The 22,294-nt window shown below is 44.9% G+C and overlaps 1 protein-coding gene across 8 annotated transcripts in view; it reads left to right on the forward strand.

The window, feature by feature from the left end:
- Window positions 1-22,294, forward strand: part of ANKRD28 (ankyrin repeat domain 28) — a 234,980-nt gene that overhangs the window by 123,636 nt on the left and 89,050 nt on the right. For 5 of the 8 annotated variants that reach the window (XM_075922123.1, XM_075922127.1, XM_014578649.3 and 2 more), the window contains one exon: window positions 17,615-17,685. The exons of the other annotated variants lie outside the window; for them this stretch is intronic. In XM_075922123.1, the coding sequence (XP_075778238.1) occupies window positions 17,615-17,685 (71 nt within the window). The remainder of the gene's footprint in view (window positions 1-17,614; window positions 17,686-22,294) is intronic. 8 annotated transcript variants of the gene reach the window in all.

Below are 22,294 nucleotides of genomic sequence, written 5' to 3' on the forward strand. Positions count from 1 at the left end.
ATGAAAATTGATGAATCATTCTAAATCAGAAGTCTTGCCGAAAGTGTTATATGACTTCCACATTTATCAAACAATACATTTACTGGTTTCTTGCCTGTATCTTAGTCATGGGATGTGTCAGGGTTACATATGTTAGATACCGAGGCCCCTAGTCTGCTCTTTGAGCAAGACTAAGGAATTTCATAAGGCCCTCAATCGCTTTGTCTATAAACAGATATATACATTTTAGTGAAGTGAATGCATGACGAACTCGGACAGCTTCTGCTGGCACCAACTAATATCTTCTGAAACATTTACTCCAATTAAGTTTCAGGTCTTTTGATATAATCCACAAAAATTATGACATCTTTTCACAGATTATCCAGATTGAGACCAATTAGGGAGGAAAGTTTTATAGACTACTATCTTTTTCTTTTTCTGTGGGATTTAGGTGACACATTGTTATCCAGTGGCTACCTCCCTAGCGTACTGTGGACATATTCTGATCATTGAGATCTTATAGAGTTGTTGCATGGCGCTCAGTACAAATGTTTATAAAACACTATGCTGCAGACCTAATTCATAGAGCTGTGGTCCCCAACCTGGTGCCCGCGGGTGCCATGGCGCCTGCCGGGCTCTTCACATGTGCCTGCGGAGCAATCTGGGCTGGCAGGTGCCAGCCCCGGGCGCATGGCTGGCCCCGCCCCCGGGGGCGCTGCGCGTGCCCTTGCCGCCCCCGGCCCTGCAGCGCTTACGGGGGAGAGCGCCGGCCCCGGGCGCACGGCGCTTACGGGGGGGAGCGCCTTCCCCGGGCGCGTGGCTATGGGGGGGCCCCGCCCCCGGGCGCGTGGCTATGGGGGGGCCCCGCCCCCGGGCGCGTGGCTATGGGGGGGCCCCGCCCCCTGGCGCCCGGCGGGCGAACGGCTACGCCCCTGGCGCCCGCCAACCTGAAAAGGTTGGGGACCACTGTCATAGAGGGTGCTTAGTTTTGTGATTAATGTAGTACTTCAGTTCCTGTTCAGTTACTACCTTGAGTCCTATCCTCTGTAAATAAGATACTGCTCAGCAGATACCTATCCAAACTGCTCTTAAATATCTTAAATGATGGAGAGTCCATAACCTCCGTAGACAATTTATTCCAGTGTTTAACCACTCTGACAGGAAGATTTTCCTAATGTCCACCCGAAACCTCCCTTGAGGCAATTTAAGACCACTGCTTCTTGTCCTATCATCAGAGGCCAGTGGGAACAGTTTTTCTCCCTGCTCCTTGTAACACCCTTTTAGATACTTGAAAACTGCTAGCATGTCCCCTGTCTTCTCTTTACTAAACTAAACAAAACAAGCCAAGTTCTTTCAGTTGTCCCTCATAGCACATGTTTTCTAGGCTTTTAATAATTTTTGTTGCTTTTCTCTGGACCTTCCTTAATTTTTCCATTTCTTTTTTGAAACGTGGTGCCTAGAAATGGACACACTACTCCAACAGAGGCCTAATCCAGCGCAGAGGAGAGTGGAAGAATGGTTTCTCTTGTCTTGCTCACAACACTCCTGTTCATGCATCTCAGAATCATGTTTGCTTTTTTAGCAACAGTGTCAAGCTGTTGACTCATGTTTAGCTTGTGGTCCCCTGTGACCTCTAGAATCCTTTCTGCAGTACTCCTTCCTAGAAAGTCGCTTCCCATTCTGTATTTGTGAAACTGATTGTTCCTTCCTAAGTGGAGTACTGTGCATTTGTTCTTATTAAACGTCATCCTATTTACCTCACACCATTTCTCTAGTTTGTCCAGATCTTTTTAAATTATGACCCTATAGGCGAAGGAACAATGGAGCTATTAGTTCTATGTGCCCAGTTAGCATTTTGCGGGGGGGGGGCGCGGGCGGGGGAAGCCTCATTGGCATGTGGAACTTTCCTAATATATTGCCTCAATTCCTCCATCTTATCTTTTTTGAATTCCCTGCTAGGCAGACAGTCTAAATCAGTGGTCCCCAACACGGTGCCCGCAGGCGCCATGGCGCCTGCAGAGGCATTTATGTGCACCTGCCAAGTGACCAGGGCTGGCCCAAGCCATTCTTGCACCCCAGGTGCACGGCACATGTGCAGCCTCGCCCCTGGTCTACATTAAACTTTGTGGCTTCTGTGCACCACCTCTTAAAAACTTGGGGCTAGATTCATCTATAGGATAACTCCGTCAATGGAGTTGCACCTGGTTATACCAACATTATGTTTACCTCCAAGTCTCAGCATTATCTACTTTTAGGCCTCCTTCATATGGGTGCTGGCTGTGAGACTAGTTTTATTACAGATTCCAGGACTAAAGAAACTAGTGTTCTATTCCTTGAAGAACGCTGTGTACATATGACCAGGGCTTGACAAATTATACAGTCTACTCGCCCTTGGCAAGTAGATTGTAACCCGGAAGAGCCGGGTTTGGGCGATCTGTGCCACAGTTCGGCGAGCCCTGCATATGAACAATATTAAAGTGTGGCTCTTCTCAAAACAGTGACTCTATAAAAATAACTTAGTTGGATTTGTATTTCTCACCTGTGCTAGATTTGTTAAGTGTGTGTGTGTGTGTGTGTGTGTGTGCAAGATTTGTTAAGTGTGTGTTAGTTATAAAAGCTTTCTAACTGCTAGTCCTGTAAATTCAGTGTTGCTAAATTCAGTGTTGCTAAGAGAGATTCTTTTCTGGTTTGTATGTCACCTTTATCAAAGATTCTAAAGGCCAAACTAATTCTGGTCTCAGTTATTATTATTAATGAGCTCTCGAGGTCCCTTCCATTTCTAGTGTTTTGTGCCTTTTTAGTGCGTTTAACAAATGTATCTATGGGCAAATTTGTGTCAAGGGAGGAATTTGATTGGCAGTTCTGCTCATCAGCATATCCTCCATAGCACACCAGAGTGCAATATTTTGCCACAAGAGTGTGATCTTTCAGTTTTAACAGGAACAAAAGAAGTGTAAAATTGTCACTAGAATAACTGAGTGAATCACTCTCACCAAACTGAGTGATTGGGCAACAAAATGGCAAATGAAATTGAATGTGGATAAGTGTAAAGTAATGCACATTGGGAAAAATAACTCGAACTATACGTACAGTATGATGGGGCTAATTTAGCTACGACAAATCAGGAAAGAGATCTTGGCGTTATCGTGGATAGTTCTCTGAAAACTTCCACACAATGTGCAGCGGTGGTCAAAAAGGCAAATAGGACGCTAGGAATTATTAAGAAAGGGGTAGAAAATAAGACACAAAATATCTTACTGCCCCTGTGTAAAACTATGGTACGCCCACATCTTGAATACTGTGTACAGATGTGGTCTCCTCACCTCAAAAAAGATATTTTGGCCTTGGAAAGGGTTCATAAAAGGGCAACTAAAATGATTAGGGGTTTGGAATGGGACTTTTCAGTTTAGAAAAGAGGAGACTGAGGGGGGATATGATAGAGGTATATAAAATCATGAGTGGTGTGGAGAGGATGAATAAAGAACAGTTATTTATTAGTTCCCATAATAGAAGAACTAGAGGACACCAAATGAAGTTAATGGGTAGCAGGTTTAAAACTAATAAAAGAGAGTTCTTCACACAGCGTGTAGTCAACTTGTGGAACTCCTTGCCAGAGGAGGCTGTGAAGGCTAGGACTATAACAGAGTTTAAAGAGAAGCTAGATAATTTCATGGAGGTTAGGTCCATAAAAGGCTATTAGCCAAGGGATAGAAATGGTATCCCTGGCCTCTGTCTGTCAGAGGTTGGAGAAGGATGGCAGGAGACAAATCGCTTGATCATTGTCTTCGGTCCATCCTCTCTGGAGCACGTGGTGTTGGCCACTGTTGGCAGACCGGCTACTGGGCTAGACGGACCTTTGGTCTGACCCAGTACGGCCATTCTTATGTAATGCACGTTGGGAACAGTTTTAAAATGCCATTTTTATATGGTCAGACTTAAATACAGGATCATATATTTAGTTCAAGCAAACGAAGTGGCTGCTTGGACCCAGCATTGCATGCAAGATCTTCAATCCTTTGATATGAAAACTCTTTTTGTATTGAATAAGAAATTTGAATAAGAAATAGTATTTGTCACTGGTATTTAGGTTGAAGAAATTTTATCATTAGTATAAAAACAGCTTAAATGAACACACACACGTTCAATAAGACTAATGCTGATGGCTACCTTAGTCCATTACGGATAAAGGGAATAAAACAATACTAGCAGTAATAAATGCTGAGCAAATATATCAGCCAGTTATTTAAGTCCACTTTGTGGAAGAATTAGTCTATCTCCAGTGAGAATTGCAACAAAAAAAGAATTAGTGTCCGTATAACTAATAAAACAGTATGTGAAGTGATCTGTGCTACATTTTGCCTCCAATGTGCAAATTGAAGCATGATGCATAGCCAAACTCCATGTAGGTTGAAGAAAAGAGTTTGATAATACATACCATAAAATGCAGTATTATGCTAGTCGTATAATTATAAATTAGCTTCAGTGAGAATTTCATTTAAGAGAGCTGGCAGAGGGCGATATGAAAAGGCAATCGTATCTATTCTTCCTATACAACTCAATCTGATATTTAGGTTTCTGAGAAACAATCTTTGCTATTTTGTCACAGTATCTACAGAATTTTTTGTATTGCTTACTTGAAAAGAAACCGCTATCTGGCCTGTATCTAGTCATTACATTTTTAGTTCTCTCTTTGTGATGTGCAAGAAAAAAGTCACGCGTTTCCCCCACTACATCAAACCTATCTTTGATAATGCCATGTTGCTTTAGGCAATACTTAACAGGAAGTCTTTAAATGTTTTTTAATAGTTAGGCATCCACTTCAGACATGAATAGCACTTAAAAATGTATTTTTTCTTTAGCTTGCTCAAATCCGGCTTGCTGTAAGTAGAGGACATTTTTTCTAAAATGTTTGTATGTTTGAAATATCCTCTAAATTTTCTCTTGATATAGCATCCCCGTTCTCCTCTGATGTACTATTATCCTTTTTAACATATATACAGACACTAATCCTTATGTTATGAAAACCTCAAATGATAAATTTGTGAAGTGATCACACTTGTATTGTTCAGACAGAGTAGTCACTTCATGTAGCAGCCTTGAATGACAGGACAGAATAGCAAAAACAGGTCACATTTATCAGGCTAAATGCCCTATTAACATCTCTTGGTCTCTCTCAGTACATCTGAGTCTCAAGCCAGCACCCTTACCTGTGTATTTCTTGCACTCTCACAAAGGGTGTTTTGTAGCAGTCACCTGTGTCTCAGTCGTGACTGCTGTACATCTGACTTGGGCTCAGACCTTGTATTTCTGCTCCCTTTGGGGAAATGACTTGTAATTGCTTTAAGGAAGCTCTTTGATTACTAAAGTCTCATGTTTTCTCTGAAATATTTTTAAATGTCTTAAAAACGGTATCACAGAGCTGGAAGAGACCTCAGAAGGTCATCGAGTCCAGCCCCCTGCTCTAGGCAGGACCAATCCCAACTAAATCAACCCAACCAGGGCTTTGTCGCGCCGAGAGTTAAACATCTCTAGGGATAGAGGCTCCACTACTTCTCTAGGTAACCCATTCCAGTGCTTCACCATTCTCCTAGTGAAATAGTTTTTCCTAATATCCAACCTGGACCTCTCCCACCACAACTTGAGACCATTGCTCCTTGTTCTGCCATCTGTCACTACTGAGAACAGCCTTTCTCCATCCTCTTTGGAACCTCCCTTCAGGAAGTTGAAGGCTGATATCAAATCCCCCCTCACTCTTCGCTTCTGCAGACTAAACAGACCTAACTCTCTCAGCCTCTCCTCACAGGTCATATGCTCCAGCCCCCTAATCATTTTGGTTGCCCTCCGCTGGACCCTCTCCAATGCATCCACATCCTTTTTGTAGTGTGGGGCCCAGAACTGGACACACTACTCCATATGTGGCCTCACCAGAGCCGAATAAAGGGGAATAATCACATCTCTGGATCTGCTGACAAGGCTCCTCTTAATGCAACCTAATATGCCATTAGCCTTCTTGGCTACAAGGGCACACTGACTCATATCCAGCTTCTCATCCACAGTAACCCCCAGGTCCTTTTCTGTAGAACTACTAGTTAGCTGGCTGGTCCCCAGCCTGTAACAATGCTCCCTGGATCGTCCTTCTTCCCTTTTTTGAAGATGGGCACTACATTCGCCTTTTTCCAATCATCTGGGATCTCTCCCGATCACCACGACTTTTCAAAGATAATGGCCAAAGGCTCCTCAATGACATTTGCCAACTCCCTCGCTACCCTCGAATGCATTAAGTCCGGACCCATGGATTTGTGTACGTTTAGCTTTTCTAAATAGTTCCTAACCTGTTCTTTACCCACTAAGGGCTGCCCATCTTCATCCCACTTGCGTCATTTAGCACATTAGTCCAGGAGCCAACCTTGTCCGTGAATACAAAGGCAAAGAAAGCATTGAGTACTTCAGCTTTCCCCACATCATCTGTCACTAGGTTACCTCCTTCATCTGGTAGGGGCCCCACACCCTCTCTGATCACCACCTTCTTGTTAACATGCCTGTAGAAACCTTTCTTGTTATCCTTCTCGTCCTTTGCCAGTCGCAATTCCAATTGTGCTTTCACCTTCTTGATAACCCCGTGGCATTCTCAAGCTATACATTTATACCCCTCCCTGGTCATTTGTCCAAGTTTCCACTTTTTGTAAGCTTCCTTTTTGTGCTTAAGTTCACCAAGGATTTCCCCTGTAAGCCAATCCGGTCTCCTACCATGTTTGCCTCTCTTGCTTCGCATTGGAATGGTTTCTTCCTGTGCCTTCAGTAAGGCTTCTTTAAAATACTGCTAGCTCTCTTGGACTCTTTTCCCCTTCATGTTAGCATCCCAGGGGATTCTGCCCATCAGATCTCGGAGGGAGTCAAAATCTGCTTTTCTGAAGTCCAAGGTGTGATTTTACTACTCTCTCTTCTTCCTTTGGTCAGGATCCTGAAATCTACCATCTCATGATCACTGCTTCCAAAGTTGTCACCCACCTCTACTTCCCCTATTAGTTCTTCCCTGTTTGTGAGCAGAAGGTCAAGCTGCGCACAGCCCCTGGTCGGATCCTTCAGCACTTGTACCAAGAAGTTATCCCCAACATTCTCCAAAAACTTCCTGGATTGCCTGTGTACTGCCATATTGGTCTCCCAACAAATGTCAGGGTGATTAAAGTCCCCCATGAGAACCAGGGCCTGCAATCTGGAAACTTCTCTCAGTTGTCCAAACAAAGCCTCATCTACCTCATCCACCTGATTCAGTGGCCCATAGTAGACACCAAGCACATCTCTGCTGCTGTTTGCACCTCTAAACTTAACCCATAGACTCTCAACAGGTTTTTCTCCCTCTATATACTGGAGTTCTGAGCAATCATAGTGCTCTCTTACATGTAGTGCAACTCTTCCTCCTTTTCTCCCCTGCCTGTTCTTCCTGAACAGTCTATACACTTCCATGACTGTGCTCTAGTCATGTGAATAATCCCACCAAGTCTCTGTTATCCCAATTAAATCCTGTTTCTTGGACTGGGCCAGAGCCTCCATTTCTTCCTGTTTGTTGCCCAGGCTTCTCGCATTAGTGTACAAACACCTCAGATAACCAGTTGATCGCCCTACCTTCTCCATTCAAATCAGGGGTCCTCCTTTCTTGCTCTTCCTCTTCGCATTTCTTCCCGGTATCCGACTTTCCCACTCCCCTCAGGGTTTTGGTCACTGTCCCCCAAGAAACCTAGTTTAAAGCTCTCCTCACTAGGTTTGCAAGCCTGCCCGCAAAGATGTTCCTTCCTGTCTTGGTTAAGTGGATCCCATCTCTTCCTAACAATCCTTGTGCCCAGAACAGAGTCCCATTGTCAAAGAAATCAAAGCCCTCTCTGAGACACCACCTGCGCAGCAACACATTTACTTCCTGAATTCAATGATCCCTGCCCAGTCCTTTCCCTTCAAAAGGGAGGATGGGTGACAACACCACTTGCGCTCTGAATTCTTTGATCCTTCTTCCCAGGGAGGGAGTCCCCGACCGCCACCACCCGCTGTCTTTTGAGGAGAGGTGGTCGTGAAACCTCCATCTCTAGGACTACTCATCTGATGCCTTCCAGTAGATGGTGTTCCCGTCTGGTTTCTTCCTTGTGAGGTCCTTTCCAAAGCGTTCACTACTGCAGAGCCTGTGGAGAGAGCCTTAAAGCGATTACTTACCTCTATAGCATTGGGGGATTCCTATGCTGGCCTTTTTCCCCTTCTAGAAGTTACATGCTGCCAGTTCTCTCCCTGACCCGGTACTGCCCTCTCTGGCTCTTCTGCCTGCCGTGCTTGCAGAATTAAACGCTGCCTTCCATCGAGGAAGGCTTCATCCTCTCTGATCGAGTATATGGTCGACACTTAGCCCTCGAGTCCTCTAATTTTTTCTTCCAAAATGGCGACCAGCTTGCACTTAGTGCAGATGAAATCTGTTCATTCTTTCGGGAGGAAGACAAACATGGCACACGCTGTGCAAGTAACAACAGCAGACATATCACCATCCATACCTGCTCTCCTGGAGAAAGGATTTAAAAGAAAGGCAAGAGACCCTCGCCCCCCCCCCCCTTCTCTCTCCCCTTCCCAACTCCCTCTCTAAACTCCCTGTTAGCACTCACTTGTTTGCAAGCTCCTTGGTCGCTTGCTCATTGCTTTATAAAGCCCTGGACTGCTTGAAATTCCCTCCCCCTACCAAGGCTCAGCCAATCAACAGAGGCTTCTACAATTCAAATTTTAATTAGAAGCCAACAGTTTCCACCTGCCAGTCACAGCACACACTCCGTGAAGGGGAGCGGGAGGGAGAAGGGGAAGGGAGGGGGGAAAAATCATATTGTGTGCATATCTAGTTCTTTAAGGCTCACCATTCTCTGGATCTGGGAAGACTGACTCCACTGAAGAGCATTTTCTGTGCCAGCCTGTCTATCTAACTTGCTCACAAATAAACCTTGGCCCTGTTCTCTACCTTTGAGAGGTCTTCTAACTATTCAGTTTTAATTTAATTTTTAATTCCTAGCCTAGTTTATAGGTGGTGGAGACAGAATACAGGATATTTGAAGCTAACATCTGATCCCCATTGCCTTCCTAGTGCGTAACTAGGTATTCTTATCTGGGAAGCTACTTTATTCCATTCCTATGTAATTCACATTATAGGCATTTAGCAAAAGCCCACTAACATGTTAAATCAGTGTATGTACCCTGGAAAGTCTTATGACTAGGAACATAAAATCCCATTTAATTAACTGGTTAAAATTAAGTTTAACCAGTTAACTGATTAAACGGGGGTAGGTGGGGTAGGTAGAAGAAAACAACATATCTGTTCTTCTTGTGACAGCTGTCCTAGTTATTTAAAGAATTTTTTATCAAGATTCTTAACGGGCATCACTGTAGTATGAGTGCTTTGGATATAGAATTTATTTATACTCTTTCAGTAGGCATAAGTAAATGTAGCATTTGTGAAGGGGAGATACAAGGCAAAAGGCTGCACTTTATAAACTTAAAACAATAAATAGTCTGGTGGCACTTTAAAGACTAACAAAACATGTAGTTGGTATCATGTGCTCCCTTCTCCCATATTTATTTTGGTCCTGGACATCCAGCACTCTGGTCATCTGAAGAAGTGGGCTGTATAAATATGGCGTTGTCATCGTCGTCATTTCTTAAATACATATCTGTTGTGTGTTATATATTTGAGAAGGCACTGTCGAAGAAATGAGCCTTGCACTTGGAATGAAAAGTGACTACTTTTGTGATGGTCCTTGGTTTGTTGCTGTTTTGGACTACCTTGGAGGTGTTTCTGTCTCTCGTTCGGCCAACCTTTACTGTAAACGTTTAAAGTTCCATTGTAATAGAAGAGCAAAGTTTGTTGACCGCAGTTTTTGTCCTGCAGCTTTAGACAATCTTGTAGGTATTCAATGCCCAGGCTATGGGAGCACTTTGAAGTTAAGGAATGAGACCTTGAGCTTGATTCATATTGTATGGCAGGGGTCCCCAACACGGTGCCCGCGGGTGCCATGGTGCGGCATTTATGTGCGCCCGCCTAGCGCCACTCCTGGGAGCGTGGTGCACATGCGGCCCTGCCCCTGGGCGCCCTGCGCATGCGTGGCCCCGCCCCTGGATGGCCTGGCAGCCCCGTGTGATGCCCGCCACCCAAAAAGGTTGGGGGACCACTGTTCTATGGCAAATGAGTAGATAGCACAGATTACAGGTTTTGATGTACTCAGAGTAGCCCACCTTTCCACAGAGGTAAGCTACAGTGTTTTGTACTAGTTGGAGTTTCTAGAATGCTAAAGATTTCATGCTTCGAGTATGTCTCTTTGCTGTAGTCCAGCCAAGAGGTGAGCGTGACATGAATAAGTGAGCTCAATCTTTGTTCATCAGGATGGGATGGAGTCTCCCAGCCCATCAGAGATGTTAGAAGGCCGTTGCAATGTGACCACTCAGCATCAGTGAGGAATCAGACTACTCCTGCAACTATAGACTGAGTTGACCAATTGTGCATGTGAACATTCAGCAAAGGAGACAACACTGGTTGCAAACTCCTCAAAATACTTTCCCTTGACCACCAACATCACCTCTATTTCAATGAGCTTCAGTCCGCTGTTTATCATCCAGGAGTTGATCTCATCCAAACACTGGCTATCTGAATTGTTGTCATATAGTCATGTTTGATGATGGATCGGTAGAGTTTTTTTTATCTGCATATTGCTGGCTTGTAAGTCCATGTCATCTGACAATTTCACCTAGCAATTATATGAGAGAACCAGAAAGAGAAGTGGTCCTTGTAGAACCCCACAAGTGAAGGTTTTAATAGTGGAAGTGCAGTTTTCCATTTCTGCTCTGAGTCCTTCCAGGGAAGGAATCAGTGTTTTAGCAGATACCTGCCACACTTTTCAGGTGAGATAGTGGCTGTTTGATCCCCTCCCTATCCAAGAACAGAGGATATTCATCATTGTCAGTTTTATGTCTTGGTCTGAATCTAGATTGTGCTGGATCTAGAATGTTGCTATCAGTTAGAAGAGTTTGTAGCTAGCTTGTTGCTAGTTTCTCTGATTTTGCTCAGGAATGGGGGGAGGAGGTTGACTGTGGGCAATAAATGACTGTGCAGCTTGGCTTTCTTCAGTGTTGGTTTGACTGCTGCATAACTGTTCCTCTTTGCCTCCTCCACGCTACTCACAACGTGTTATGCCTCTTTCTTAGGAGACCTATTACCATAATGAAGGAAGTCCATTATAAAACAAACTAAAAACCCCTTCCAGGGTAGTATTTTACCCTGCTACATACCTCGGATGCATGTGCATTCTTTAATGTACATGATGTTAAACAAATGAATTATTGTTTTCTGGGATCAGTTGAGTACCAAGTATTTAGTATTAAAATAATCTAGTTTGTTGATTCACTGTGATAACAAAAGTACAGTTGATTCATTAGGTTCTTTGAACTGTCTTTCAGTTGTATAAATATTGTAGTTGCAGTACAGCATATTGCACAAAGCCGTTTTGCAACAAGAAATATTGCTATATCAGGAAACAGAAAAACACATTGTTAAAAAATGCACTCAGGAAATCTATTACTCAAAGGAATTCATGCTCACTTAACATAGGAAACTGACAGCAGGCACTGTTCATAAGCCCATATAGAAAATAGTGTGAATTTTATTTTCAGTACTTTCCAGAGTTGTTAATGAATAATGTGGATGAGGGACATAAGCAAATGGATACAGTGAAAAGTTAACTTAAGAAATCCACTTTTGGTTGTTTTTAATTAGTGATAGACTTCTAAGCTGACCTGATAGAGATTTAAGCCAACTGTCTAATTATTATACAAACTTAAAATTAAAATTCATTTGCACTAAAAGGGTTTGCACACTGTAGCTGATTTTTTAAATAAGGCTAATGATTTACATGCTTGTTTATTAGAAAGCAGTGTTGGTCTTCAGATTGCTGAAACAATACCTATTGTACATCACCAAGGTGTTATTACTTCTGAGTTGCCCAAACGTTATATTAGATTGTTGTGTCCCAATTATCCTTTCCCCAAACATAAATTTCTCAACAAGAAGCTTGTTTTTCTTGATAATTTAGGAGGTGTGTACACATCTGGCTTTATAGAGATTAATCATTAACATTTGGATTCCAGAGCTGGTAAACAAAATTGTCAAAATAATTGACAAAATTGGTTCTTCGAGTGGTGTGTCGGTGGGTGCTCCACTCAAGTTTCAGTGCACCGTCGAACCACTATCGGAGATTTTTGGCCGTTTCGAGTGCGGGTACAGCGCAAACCCCCTCAGTTCCTTTTCTGCCGTCCTCTTCTTCCTGACAGGAAAAACAAAAGAATGCTATAGTTAGTTTAGAGTTTCTTCGTAGTTTAGTCAGTTAATGACCGTTTCAACATTGGCTTAAAAAAAAAAAAAAAAGAGGAATACCACCGCCGCAGCTTTTCCTTCAACATGCCGGGTTCCCCCAGCTTTAAAAGCTGCAACTCATGTTGGGATTCAGTGCCTATTTCTGATGGGTGTGCCTCCTGCGTTAAATGCCTGAGAAAGACCCATGCAGCACATAAGTGCCTGCACTGTCAGAATATGCCAGCCAGAACCAGAAAAGACCGTGAAGCACGGCTCAAAAAAATCCTCTGGGAGAAGTCCCTACAACCGCCATGGGACAAATCTGAGGGGAGACTGGGACAGCAGAAGCCCATTCCACCCCACAAAAGCTCACAAGCTTCTTGGTCTTCCCCCACATACTTGTTACCAGTGCTTCCCAGAGCCTCTTGTTCCCTGGTGCCATCAGTCTCCGGCATTGTGGAGAAGCACAAGTCTGCACTAGCCAGGAGAGCGGAGTCAGAACCCAAGCACACTGCACTGGTCGGTGCTGCTTAGGCAGTGGCACCTACAAAACTGCATATGCCATCACCACCAGCAGCTCCCACGGGCACCACTACAGTGCCTGAACAAGCCATCCTGGGTCAGACCGGACTCGAACGTGCTTCTGCACCACAGCATAAGAAAGTGCCGCGCAAGACGTGGCACTTACAAAAATTTCCTCAGCAAGGCACACTGCTCAGATCAGGAGCTTGCTCACTGCGCTCCTCAGGGGTATCTCATGCCCAAGTGCACACTCATATGCCAGAAAGAGCTTCCTCGCCTACACTGCTCTCACCAACAACTGACTATGGCAGCAGAGATAGAAGCAGATTTTCATCGTGCTGTTCATTTGTGTCGGGATCAATAGCTTCATGGCATTCATATCGGGGTCATCCCCTACAATAGCATCCCCTGTGGCCCAACCAACCATGGATGTATCCTCCACAGCAGTTTCAGCCTCAGTGGCCCCCTTGGGAGTCATGGCAAGGGTACTGGCCACATTCCTCCCATGCTTACCACTCAAGACATACAGCTTTTACATTACAACAGCACATGACTCTGTGCTCCCCGAACATATCCGCGCATTCCTCACCGTCCCACCCTCCCTCAGTAATAAAACTAATGGATTCAAATGACAACAATAATTTACCTCATTCGGATTCTGAGAGTTCCTCACACAACTCCAGATCCACTAGACCAGATGAAGCAGTTTTCCAGATATCGCCTTCTCCACCAGCGGATGATCTAAAACAATTTCAAGAATTATTTAAATTGGTAGCTAAATCACAGGACATTATACTCCAAGAGAGAGAAGACAAGCAATATACATTACTGACGATACGATAACCTATGGCATCCTCAAAGATAGCTTTGTTGATTGGTAGAGCTATCTTGGAGCCATCAGATGTGCTTTGGCAAACTCCAGCCTCTGTCCCCTGGCAAACTGCCGGGCGGACGGAAAATACTTCGTCCCTGCAAAAAACATGGACTTCCTCTTTGCACATCCCAAGCTAAACTCACTGGTCGTAGACTCAGTTAATCACAAGGCTAAAACCCCGCAATTTAAGTCTTCACCCTGTGAGAGCATAAGCAGCTGGATGCCTTTGGCCGCAAGGTATACTCTTCTGCCACCTTCCAGTTCAGGATATCCAATTACACAGCCCTCCTGGCTAACTATGATCATGCAAACTATGCTAAACTACAGAACCTTCCTCAGATTGAGACCGCACCTCCAGTTCATCATTAAGGAGGGTCTATTTATAGCACAAACTGCCCTCCAGGCTGCAATGGATGTTGCTGACGCAGCGGCTAGGTCCACAGCTATGGCAATTGTAATGTGTAGGGCCTCTTGGCTGTAGTCATTGGGGGTCCCAAAAGCATTGCAATCAAAGGTGGAGGACCTCCCCTTTGATAGAAAACCGCTTTTTGTCTCTAAGATAGATGAAGTCCTGCACTCCATGAAGGACTCTAATACTGCACTCTGGGGATGTACGTACACTCTACCTAATAAGCAGCACAAATAAGCCCCCTACCAAAGGTCAAGGGACTATAATTATAACCAGTGCTATTTTTGTGATGGTACTGCCCAGTACATAGTACCGGCACCTCTAGATGCAGTTCTGGCACCTCTGGTCAGAGCTTACCTGGAAAGAATGGAGCCCACCAGCACCTCTGTATGCAAGTGTCCGACAGTCGGCTGGGCCGCGTGTCTTAAAGAGACTGCATCTCTTAATGGCCCCTCGCCGGCTTTGTGTGTGTGTGTGTGCGCGCGCGCGCGCTCAATAACTTTTTCCCTGGAGTACCGGCACTTTTTTTTAAACAAAAAAAGCACTGATTATAACTATTACAGACAACAGCAAAGGCCATATGACAACAGGCCCAAACAATGTCCTAAGAGGAGGAAGATGCAGCAAAACCAGTCCTCCAACGCTCAGGTGACTTCACACAAGCAACAGATTTGAAGTCTTGATTGGAGGACTGAGTGACCACCCCACAGATCCAGTGCATTCCAGTGTCACCTTCCATCGCTGCCTGAGATCCTTCTACCACTAGTGGGCCCAAATCACTACAGACAAATGGGTCCTGGAAATTATCAAATCGGGTTATACAGTCCCCTTCACATCCATGCCCCTACCCAATCCCTACACTGTCCCTCTTCAGGGATTCATCTCAGGGGCCCGTATTACAAACAGAGGTACAAAAAGTTACTCATCCTAGAGGCAATAGAACCTGTTGCCACAGAATAATGAGGAAGAGGTTTGTACTCAACTATTTCCTAACAGCCAAAAAAACAGGGGGATGGAGACCAATCTTGGATCTCAGGAAAACTTGACAAGTTCATCTGCAACACAAAATTCAAGATGGTGACCCTTGCAACTATCATACCTGCACTGGACAATGGGGACTGGTTTTCAGCCCTCGACCTTCAGGACACATATTTTCATGTAACCATCCACCCTGCCCACAGGAGATTTCTCCAATTCGTTGTAGGTCAAGACCATTACCAATACAGGATACTCCCCCTTGATCTTTCTATGGCTCCTCAAATGTTCTCATAGCCGTAGCGGTAGCCACAGCCTTTCTCAGAAGACAGAACATCGCGATCTTCCCCTACCTTAATGATTGTCTTAGGAAGGGTTCCACTTGTCAATAAACTGTAGCGATGACAATCACTACGAGGGAATGTTTTTCCGACTTGGCCTGCTTATCAGTATACACAAGTCCGCCATACAGCCCACATAAAAGATTGAATTTATCAGAGCGCTTCTAGATTCAGAGACAGCAAGAGCCTACCTGCCACCACAACGTTTCAAGGTGCTCTGCGACCTTATTTGGCGGTCAAGTATATTCCCTTTTCCACAGTCTGGATGTGCCTCCAATTATTAGGGCACATAGCGGCCACAACCTTCATAGTGGCAATAACATCAGCTAAACATGTAGATGAAATTGCATCCCTCATGGCCAATCCGCCTTTTGCTACCTTTACCCAAGATAAAGTTATATTCAGGCCTCACCCAAAGTTCCTCCTGAAGGTCATACCAACTTCCACCTAAATGAACCCATTTACTTACCTGCCTATTTTCCTAAGTCTCATACCTCATCCAGGGAGGCCATCTTGCACACATTAGATGCCAGACGAGCAATTGTGTTCTACCTGGACAGAACTAGTGGAACCAGAAAATTGGATAGGCTCTTTGTAGCTTGGTCTGGGCCACGTACAGGAACAGCCGTCTCAGCATATAGACAGCTTATGAACTTCGTGATTAGGGCTCACTCCACACGTGTGATGGCCACGACAATGGCCTTCCTAAATAACGCACCAATGGTGGTCATTTGTAGATCAGCTATGTGGTCCTCCCGTCACACAGCATTACGCCCTACAGAAAGGGCCAATACTCTCCACATCTGTGGCAGATGAGGTCCTTCCTTCCTATACATAAATTACTCCAATTCCCACCACAATCTGGCAGTTACTGCTACTGAGTCACCTGAGTGGAGCACCCAGAGGGACACCATTCAATGAAGATGTTACCCCATGCAATAACAATGGTTCTTCACAATGTGTCCCCCTGTGGGTGCTCCATTACCCCCTCCCACTTCCTTTTTCCTCTCTGCTTGGAGTCTTTATAGGACTTCAGGTAGAAAAGGAGCACAGGAGGCTCACGTTGTGTGCACACTTGGCAAACAGCAGGAGCACGAGACACTGGGTGTGCAGGTGCGGCGCGAGGGGCACTGCTCACCAAAAATCTCTGATCAGAAGCGCGAGGGTGCACCGAGACCTGAGTAGAGCACCTGCATGGGGGGACATCTCGAAGAACCATTGTTACTGTACAGGGTGAGTAACTTCTTATTGAGTTAAATAGAAATTTTCATAAAAGAATTCAGTTTGCCAGTGAAGACCCTTTTATGAAAGCAAAATGTTGATTTAATTGAAACTGACAGAGGAGGGAATGATTTCCCAATTTACTGTGCTGGTTTTTAAAAGGAAAAAACAAAAAGATAGTAAAAAACTAAGTGTAAAAGCCCAATTTCCACTCCCCTTTAAGAGCATTGAGTGATTTCTAGCATATTGTTTAGTTGATAGGAGTAAATATTCTCTCTGGCTGAAGAGGCAGGTTTTTTGCAGTCTTGCTGCTGAAGACCAGCATGCTGTCCAGTAGCTGTGGAGCCAGAAGTAGGCAGCTTCAAGATGTCGTAAAGCCAGCTGTGTGAACCTAGTGGAAAGGGTAAAAATATTACTGTTCTCTTCCCTTCTGTACTCTAGTTCCCAAGGAGACAGCGATCACTATGCCTGTCTGTCAACAGCAAGGAAGCAAACAAATCTGCCTAACCACAAAGGATTAAGATAATGGGGATTGTGAATCTTCTCCCCCACCTGCTCTCAGAATACCTTAGCTTTCATGTGTTGCAGGGTGCTTGACTTTGTGTTGCATAAAGACAAGGGGTATCCAGTGCTTCTTTTTCCTGCCATAGCAGCTCTTTGAAGTACCATTGGAAAAATAGATTTAATATAGTGTATGTAACTGATTAAATACACTTTGCTTTTAGTGAACAAAGAATTACAGAATTCCATCTGTGCATCAAAGGGAGACTCCAGCAACCCAAAGTCCACGGAGAAAAGTATCATTTTACTTAGCATCCTTCTGTATTAATTAGTCTAGGATATAATGTTGTGGTAACTTTGCACAGTTATGTTTTGTTTGGAACACTTAGATTTTGTGTGAATACACTGTTGATTAATTTTATTTTTTGTTACAGGGGCTAGAGTTAATGCCAAAGACAGCAAGTGGTTGACTCCCTTACACAGAGCTGTTGCATCATGTAGTGAGGTATGAAATAAATACATGTATGTATTGTTAGAATAGTTCCGTGTAAAAAAAAAAAAAAAAAAAAGCATCTCAAATTATTTTCTATTCCTAATAAAATTTCAATCCAATTTTCATTTAAAATGTAACTACTGAAAATGCTTAGGCGAGGCCGGCACATTGCAACATATTTTTTTTAAATTAACCCCTTCCCCCTTCTCTCCTCTCCCCCCCCCCCAAAAAAAAGCATAACTTTATTATTCCAATTATAGAATACAGAGTTAAAATGCAAAAATAACATGCTCTTGAAAAGTTTTCATTAAAACAATCTAGAATCGTGGTCACCAGTCCGTCAATTGTGATCCAGGGAGCTCGACCAGTCCATCGCGAGGCTTTTGGGGGGGGTCCCCCCCGGAACTTCCCACCCCAAAGAAGAACTCTGTGCTGACGCTGCAGCCAGGGACAATTGAGGTAGCGTGGGCATCCTGAGAGGAGAGGAGGGAATTCTGTAGTTGCGTGCCAGGTCCTAGAAGTGCGCAGGCTGCTCCTACCCTCCTTCCCCCTCCCAAACAGCCAGCGCGGTACCTAAAACGCTGATCTGTTGCGCGCTGGGAACTTTCTTTCCCTGCTGCCCTCCTGCATGCAGGGCAGGGAGTGGGAATCTGGGACTGCGGCAACTCCAACTGCTCAGGCAGCGCACACTGTCCAAACAGTTGGAACTGGCACGGTCCGGGTCTCTGACTCCCCTCCTGCCTCCGCGCAGGAAGGCAGAAGGAGAAGAAAGTCCCTGGCGTGTGATGGACCAGCGTTTCAAGTACTGTGCCAGCTGTTTGGGAGACAGGGGAGCAGCCGGTGCACTTCCTGGCCCTTGGTGCACAGCTGCAGGTTCCCCAGGTATCAGTCCCTGTTCCCTTCCCCCACCCAGACCCCCACAAGTACCCTGCCCCCTGCCTCAGGCCCCTGCCCTGGCACCCTGTCCCGTGCCCCAGCATCCTGTCCCCTGCCACAGCACTTTGTTCCCTTGTGACGGGCCGGGTCTGGGCACCGCTGAGGGCATCTGCTCAGGACAAATTGCTCAAACTCAGGGCTCCTTACAGCCCCTGACTGGAGACCATTCAAATAGGCCACAAATCAGACTGAGTGCTTCAACTGCCAATCTGGCCAGCAAGAAGCCTCATGAGCAAAATCCGTCTGACACCCCAGCTCTCCCTGTGCCACAATCAGCCCTTGGCCTGCACACAGATGAGGGGTTATAGAACCCAATCTCACCTACTCCAAATGGGTCTTTCCGGTCCCAAAGAACCAGCCACGAATCCCTGGTCAATTTACACTTTGGATCTTACCCACAAGATAACGCTGGACCAATCCTTTAGAATCTAAAGGTTTATTAATAAAAGAAAGAAAAGCATGAGAGTAAGGTTAAGGAGAATACATTACATGCATCAAATCACCAAGTTCTGGATGCAGGCTCTCAGCAGAGATGTTATAAACTGCTATCTTAAAAGTCTCTGGTGTACATCCTGTCAGGATGGGCCAACGATTCTTTCCGGCTTGCTGTTCCTCACAAGGTTGCATCTGGAATCAGTAGCACAATTGAAGGCAAGATGGAGTCCGCCTCATGGCCTTATATAGCTCTCCTGGCCAGAGCAGGTCACATGGTCGAGTGACCTATCTCAGTTTCACATGCGGGCAGTCATTATGCTCTGGCTGATTTGCAGGTTCCCAGATGCATTCCTCAGGTGTGTATTGGGCACGTTGAGAGCCATTGTCCCTGGAGCCTCACTAATTAGCATAGTCAAACTGAACAATTGTTCTTTACAACAGGCAGTCCAGGCCAGTATCAGCACAGAGTCCATATTCATAACTTCACATACAGACATCGTACAAGTACATGAATAGCATATACAGAATCAGTAGAACTTTCATTTGACATCTCACATGGCCCCCTTTTGTATAGACTTTGGGGCAAACACTCCCCTCCCCCCCCCCCGTGGGCGCAGCAATGATCTGGCTGCTCACTTTAAAATCCCTGTCTCCATCAGCACAGTTGGGATCACATTAGTGAGGCTTGAGGGGTTTTGGAGGGGTTGTGTTTTTGTATCTCACTTGTGTGGCCCAAACTGACTTTCCTGTGGGTCAGTGACCCCTGACTCAAAACAGGTTCCACACCCCTCACATGAATAAAGACAATGCTGAAACCTTTTGTGTTTGACATACAGCCTCTCTCTGAGTTATGAACGAGTTACGGATCAAACGCTTGGCCGTAACTCGGACCCCATTGAGTTACACGCAACCGTGCTGTTCGTAAGTGCAGGCCGCATTCGTAACTCGGGGACCGCCTTTACGACCGCTCCATGGGAGCTTTGGTCGTAAGTGCGAACGGTCGTAACTCGACTGTTCGCAACTCAGGGAGCAGCTGTACTTTATTTAAAAAGGAAGCCTGGCCAACAAGCCCCCAGTTGGGGCCAAGCCCTCATCTGGCCACAGCATCATAACATGCTCCTGTGCCCCCCGACCCCAAATCTGAGCCTATCATACACTGGAACCCCTTGTCCTGAGGGACTCACATCCCCAAACTCCTGCACCCCCATATCCTGAGTCTTCTGCCACAACACTCGTGCACCATTCACACATTGCAAATCTGTGTCCTGAGCCCATTATACTCCCAACCTCCCTACCCTGAGCCCCTCACATACACCAACCCAAACTCCTGCACACTCACATCCACAAGCCTGTAGCTTGCTGAGTATCCCAACCCTCCACCTGAGCCCAACACTGCCCAGCCTGGAGCCCCCTTCCTGAGCTAGCATCCCCTTCTCCACAGCCTTGTGCATCCAAATTCCCTCCCAGAGCTTGCTCTTCTCACTCCTCCCCGCACCCAAATCCCTCATTCCCACCCCAGAGCCAGCACCTCCTATCTCAACCCAGTGAGGGTATGGCTAGATTACAGGAATTTTTCCCACAAACACACTCTTTTGGCAGCCCCTGTATTCCTCGTTCTACAAGGAATAAGGGGGCTTCCAAAAGAAGGGGTTTTTCTGACATTTGGCCCACTCTAGATGGGCCAAATGTCAGAAAAATCTCTTCCAACAGAAGGAATAAAAAAAAAGCGGCAGTGTAGCCATACTGAGAGTGTATAAGGGCTGGGGATAGCAAGTGATGGAGAGAAAGGGAACAGAGAGGGAGGGGTTTCAAGAAAGGGGTGGGGTCTTAGAGAAGGGATCAGGTAAATCTTGGCTTTTCCTGACATTTAAAAAGTTATCTTGGGCGTAAAAAGGTTGAAGACCATTGATTTAGAATAAGTACTGGTAGTGTTTTTTGTCTTTGTATGTGGAAATAATGAATACCATTCCCATGACAGGGAATATTTCTTTATTTAGAATATAAGGTCCATGATTCCTTTGGGGGGTAAGATAAGGAAAAACTACTCTAGAAATGAAATAGGTTTTGTTTTCACCTATTCCACGTAATATGTTATACATTTTTCCTTTTAACAGGCAAGCCTTTCCACATTTTCTGTATTTTCAATGAAGAAATCATACTAGTAGCTGTAAATATTCTAAGATAAAGTACTTAGTTTGGGCTTGTAGGTTTAAGTTTCATATGAAATCTTCAAATGTAGAGACTGGGGCAGAGCAAGCTGCTAAAAACTACGCCTGGCATTTTATTTCATCATAGAAAATCAAAGTTTTTAAGGCATGTATCAATATGTTGCTAAATATAGAAATATCGTAGGAAGAAAAATTAAGAGGTATATTTATATCATTGTTCAGATATCAAATTCTGAGTTTGAAACTGGAATTAGTTGGAATTCTAATTCTATGGAGTGTCATAAAATTAGCTCAGTAAAAATGCTGAAGATTAGGATTGAGATGTATTGTTGCTGGAGTTATGTAGGAGAATTTCACAGAACCTGCCTACGCAGAATACCTGAGTCAGATCAGTACTATTGTTACTTTATTTTTATTAGAGAGGGTGAAATGGGGTGGTTTTGGTTTTGCAGAATCTCAGGCGGCATACTTTAGATCTAAACCCATCCATTTCAGATTTTGCTTTTGGGACAAATAGTAGCCACTAGCCTAAGAAGGTGCTCATATGGAGCTGTTGTCTCATAGGGAGCTTGAGCAGAATTTTTCTATGAATGGCTTGGCGCACAGCCTATGCACCTTCAGGATAAATGCAGTATGCTCCCCTGTGGGAGCCTCACTGAAGCATCTGTCCCTGCACTCTCCTGAGCATTGGGACTATAGTTGTTGATCTTTGAGTGCTTGCTCATGTCCATTCCATATTAGGAGTGTGTGGTTGCCACATGCACCATTGCCAGAGGTTTTTCCCTCAGTGGTGTTCATAGGGGAGTGGTTCTGGCCACCTCTGGAGTGATGCCCTCATGACACCATATAAGGTGTGCTGCACACTCCCCCCACCCTTCCCCCTCAGTTCCTTGTTGCCACCAGTGATAGTGCACATAACACTCACTGTTCTAGCATTGCTTAGGCTTCATTCAGACAGACTTTGTAAAGTTGCTGTAAAAAGTGTTAATGTTAGTATCTTAGTGGTAATGTGTGGGTTAGTCCCACTTGGGACTTAGCTGAGGGACAGGGCATGTTCTGGTCCCTAGGCTTTTAACCCTGCA

The sequence above is a fragment of the Pelodiscus sinensis genome, chromosome 2 (assembly GCF_049634645.1).
Source record: "Pelodiscus sinensis isolate JC-2024 chromosome 2, ASM4963464v1, whole genome shotgun sequence".
Classification (NCBI taxonomy): domain Eukaryota; kingdom Metazoa; phylum Chordata; order Testudines; family Trionychidae; genus Pelodiscus; species Pelodiscus sinensis.